The 4,944-nt window shown below is 41.9% G+C and overlaps 1 protein-coding gene across 1 annotated transcript; it reads left to right on the top strand.

The window, feature by feature from the left end:
- The first annotated feature begins 3,039 nt into the window (after positions 1-3,039).
- On the top strand, positions 3,040-3,996 carry Olr1092 (olfactory receptor 1092). The gene has a single exon (NM_001001380.1). It carries the CDS (start codon positions 3,040-3,042, stop codon positions 3,994-3,996), a length of 957 nt encoding a protein of 318 aa, NP_001001380.1.
- Positions 3,997-4,944: the final 948 nt, after the last annotated feature.

The raw sequence follows: 4,944 nt of genomic DNA, 5'->3' as shown, positions 1-4,944 counted from the left end.
GGGAGATGGGAAGTCTCTGGGGAGGAGGGCAGAATGGGAGAGGGGACTTTTGGGGTGTAAATAAATAAATAAAATTGAAAACAAAGAGTTATCTCTAGTGCTAGGTATGAGCTCAGCTGGAAAGGTTTCCAATATCTTCTAAGTGCTTCTTTCATTTGTGTATGACCCTTTCTTGAGTAAAGATAAAATGTCCATTTTCCAGTGTTCTAATCTTGGCTCAGAAGTCAGGTCTTGCAAAAATCCTCTTTGCCTGGTAGAGTCAAGTATGAAATTTTGGAGTGAATCTTGTTGCATAGTGAACATATGAAAATCTGTTATCAAAACAGTAGCTTTATTAGTCGATGACAGACAGACATACATGCACGCATGAAAAACATCTACATAAAAATTCTCGTGAAATTTAAAATGCAGGCTTTTAAGTTCATTGCATTCCACCATGTGACATTTTTTTTTCTTTTTTTCGGAGCTGGGGACCGAACCCAGGGCCTTGCACTTACTAGGCAAGCGCTCTACCACTGAGCTAAATCCCCAACCCCATGTGACATTTTAAACTCTATGTTTGTATGTGTGTGTGTGTGTGTGTGTGTGTGTGTACGTGCAAGTATGCATATGCATGTGCCTATGCATGTGTACAGGAGTGTGTGGAGGTCAGAGAACAACTTGCAATTTGTCTCTCCTACCAGGATCAAACACAGGTTGGAAGGCTTAGTGGAACCATTCTCAGATTGGGCTTTTGTTTTCCAATGTTTAGTCTTTCAAAAAGTCCTTTCTCAGCCATAAAGACCACCCAATATCTCTTTGAGTAACCATGCCTTTGTCTTTAATACTAATATTTGAAGTTTTATTATGTTATTTGTTCATGTCCTCTCTGTGTCTGTGCCTGTGTCTGTGTGTTCTTCAAATATGCAAGAACATGCATTTGGAGGTCAGAGGACAACTCGTGAGAGTTGGTTCCCTCCTGAGGGAGGGTCCTAGGGGTCCTGAGGATTGAACTCAGATCTTAAGGCTTGGCAGCAAATGCCTTTAGCCAACAAGCCATCTTGACATTTCTTTCGATGTTCCCTATTCTCTCTGATTATGACCTCACAGGGAGGCCAGCTTTGCTATCATCTCTGTAGAAAGAAACTTTCCCCCACAGCATCCTCTAAACAATTCCCTCTTTGGCTATGAACTTGTGCTGTAAGAAAGACATCTTTGTACTCCTCAGTAGCTGATATCCCCCCCCCCTTGAAGTGCCAGTCTGTTTGCCATTGCTCTAATCACTATTGCATTGTTTGAAAGGTTTACTCATCTGACTCAGTGTCCTGGAGGGGACTTTCCTTCCTGCTCTTCATAATTTTCAAAGTTTACTTAATTATTCATGGATCTCTTCTCTGTTATGGAAGTTCGTTTTGTTAATTTTTCACATTGTCAAAAAATCCAGCTGCAGTTCTGAGAGTACATTTTTTAGTTCACCTCAGGATGAATTAACGTTTTTCTATTATAGTCTATCAATATCATCAACTTATATAAATTAGCTGTTTTCTGGTCCTGGGAGGTGTAATTGGTCTCCACAGAGGACTTTTATGAACCAGATTAAACTAATTCCTATATTTGATCAATTTTGTTGCTATTTTGAATAGAAACAGATTTTGTTTTTACTCTATTACTTTTCAGATAACTTTGTTGTTGTCATCCCCCAAAAAACACAAGCAGAAATTATTTTATTATATTTTAAATTTTTATTTTATTTTTAATTATAGTATGGGTGGGTGGGTGTACATGACTGCAGGTTCCTGCAGAAGCCAGAGGAGTCAGGTGTCCTGGAGCTCCTTGTGAGCAGCCCAGTATGTGTGCTGGGCTTCCAACTTGGAGCCTCTGAACCTCACCTACCTTCTCTTCAGAGCATGCCACATAATCTTAATATTAGTACACAGCTATTATCATACAAAAATACTTTTAAACAAAATGCGGGTCTTAAATTTCATTGCTTTTTCTGTTAAGATCCTTTCAATGTTCTTGTATTTCACTTTGATTTAGTTCTTAATAGTTTCCTTTCAATTTCTTCCCCCCCTCTTCTCTTATTTGTGTGTGCATGTGTTATGAGTATGATGTATGTGGCTCTAGTGTATGTGTATATGCATGTGCAGGTGCCGAGGCCAGAGGAGGACTTCAGGTGTCCTCTATCACTTTCAAATTATTGCTGTGAGACACTCTCTTACTAAATCAGGTTTAGTTCCTAGCATGCATGTTGAGTGTTCCACAAGTGTTTGTGACTCTAGTTCCAGGGATCAAACACACTCTTTTCACCTCTATAGGCATTTGCATGCATATACACATGTGTGTGTGCGTGCACATGTGTGAAACTATGTGTTTCTGCTCCTGTACTTGTATGTAGTAGCCAGGGACTAACCTTAGACATCATTCTTCAGATACCATCCACTTTCTTTTCTGAGTCAGGGTCTCTGCTTGGACCTCAAGCTTACTGACAAGGTTATACTGGGAGATTAGTGATACCCAGGAATCTTCCTTTCCTCCACCTGCCCAGAGATTCTAAGTGGAACTTATCACATCCAGCCTTTTAAATGTGGGTTACAGAACTGAACTCAGATCTATTGCATGGCAAACAATCTAACAACTGACTTATATCCCTAGCCCCTTATCATTATTCTTTAATAATGCAGTATAACAGCTATTTATATGATGTGTCTATTGTAGTATATATTTTAAGTTATCTAGATATTATTCAAAATCTGGAGAGAATCTGCATAACCTATGCATATACCACCTCCTTTTACATAATTCACTTGAGTAGCCAAAGATTTTGGTGCATGTTGGACAGTGTTGGAAGTAATTATTTGCAAATACAACTGTAAAAATACATTTTTTTCAGTTAGGTAGAATAATCATGTTTAGACAGTTAAAGAAGCCTCTCAGATATCTTTCTAAGAACAACACACACACACACACACACACACACACACACACACACACACACACACACACACTAGCACACCATGATCTTAATTAGTTTCTGATATTCCTTCATCCCTTTCAGGTATGGCTGTCACATTGGGGCTAAATTACACCTTTGTGTCAGAGTTCATCCTCATTGGCTTCTCTACCTTCCCTCATCTTCAACTAATGTTCTTCCTGCTGTTCCTGCTCATGTACCTCGTCACACTGCTAGGCAACCTGCTCATCATGGCCACCATCTGGAGTGAACACAGTCTCCACACACCCATGTACCTCTTCCTGTGCGCCCTCTCCATCTCTGAGATTTTCTACACCTTTGCCATCATCCCACGCATGTTGGCCGACCTGCTCTCTGCACTTCACTCCATCGCCCTTCTGGCCTGTGCCAGCCAGATGTTCTTCTCCTTCACGTTTGGCTTCACCCACTCCTTTCTACTCACCGTCATGGGCTATGACCGCTATGTGGCTATCTGTCACCCACTGAGATACAATGTGCTCATGAGCCCCCGTGGCTGTGCCTGCCTGGTTGCCTGGTCCTGGGTTGGTGGATCATTTATGGGGACAGTGGTGACAACAGCCATTTTCAACCTCACGTTCTGTGGACCCAATGAGATCCACCATTTCTTCTGTCATGTTCCACCTCTACTGAAGTTGGCATGTGGAGAGAATGTGCTGGAAGTGACAAGGGGTGTGGGGATGGTATGCATCACAGCCCTCCTGGGATGCTTTCTCCTCATCCTCCTCTCCTATGCCTTCATTGTGGCTACCATCTTGAAGATACCATCAGCTGAGGGTCGGCACAAGGCTTTCTCCACATGTGCATCCCACCTCACAGTAGTGGTTGTACATTATGGCTTTGCCTCTGTCATCTACCTCAAGCCTAAGGGTCCCAAGTCTCTGGAAGGAGATACTCTGATGGGTATCACCTATACAGTCCTCACCCCTTTCCTTAGTCCTATCATCTTCAGCCTCAGGAACAAGGAGCTGAAAGTGACTATGAAGAAAGCTTTCCTCAACAAATTATTTCTGCAGAACCCCTGAAGAGAATGGCTTACCAGTGGGAATGTAGTAGGGAAAAACTCTTTTGTTCTTCTCCCTTTGTCCTCCCATTCTGTTTCTCTTTTTCTATACATTCTCTTTTGCCCTCTTCTTTTGTTCCTCTCCACTCTCATCCTCCTCCTTCCCCTTGACCCCTTTCCTTCTTAATAGTTACATGTGTCACAGTCCTAAACTTAACCTACCATATACTTTACCATTTTAGCATTCATATAATCAGTATCTGCCACTTTAGAACATTTTAATCTCAATTAATCCCCTCCACTAAATCCTATCTGAGTGTTGTACAAATATAATCTCAGTACGTGGTAGACTGAGGAGGATAACAAGAACAAGACCAGCCTCAACTATACTATATGGTAAGGGCATACCTGGTCTATATAATGAGACTCTGTCTCAAAGAGCAGGGAGCTGAAGAGAGATCTTTTGTGTGTTTGTGTACATGCTGGCGTGCATGTATGTATGAACACAGAGGAGTGTAGTTCATCCAGAGCGCTGTCTACCTTTCTCTTTTCTCCTTTCCTATTCTTTCATTTACTCCCCCCATCCTCCTCCCCCTCTCCCTCCCCCTTTCTGTCTCCTCCTTTTTTTTCTTCATTTTTTTAGTTTTTCAAGACAAGGTTTCTCTGTGTAGTATTGGCTGTTCTGCAACTCACTCTCTAGACAGGCTATCTTCGACCTCAGTAATATGCCTGCCCTCCTGAGTGCTGGGATTAAAGGCATGTGCCACCACTACTTAGCATAACTGTCTAGTTTTTATTTATGAGACAGGGTCTCTCACTGAATATGGGATTCACCAAGTAGGGTAGTCTTGCTGGCCCTACTTGCAAGCCCCAGGGATGATTCTGTTTCTGCCTCAGCAGAGTTGGAATACAAGTGCATACCACCACTTACAGTGAATACTGGGGATCAAACTCAGGTCTTCAACCTTGT

The sequence above is a fragment of the Rattus norvegicus genome, chromosome 7 (assembly GCF_021556685.1).
Source record: "Rattus norvegicus strain SHRSP/BbbUtx chromosome 7, alternate assembly SHRSP_T2T, whole genome shotgun sequence".
NCBI lineage: Eukaryota > Metazoa > Chordata > Mammalia > Rodentia > Muridae > Rattus > Rattus norvegicus.
The sequence above is the reverse complement of the archived record's forward strand: the minus strand, read 5'-3'. Positions and strand labels throughout refer to the sequence as shown.

Coding starts and splice junctions, on each gene's coding strand:
- Olr1092 (NM_001001380.1), top strand. CDS start 3,040: ATGGCTGTCACATTGGGGCTAAATTACACCTTTGTGTCAGAGTTCATC.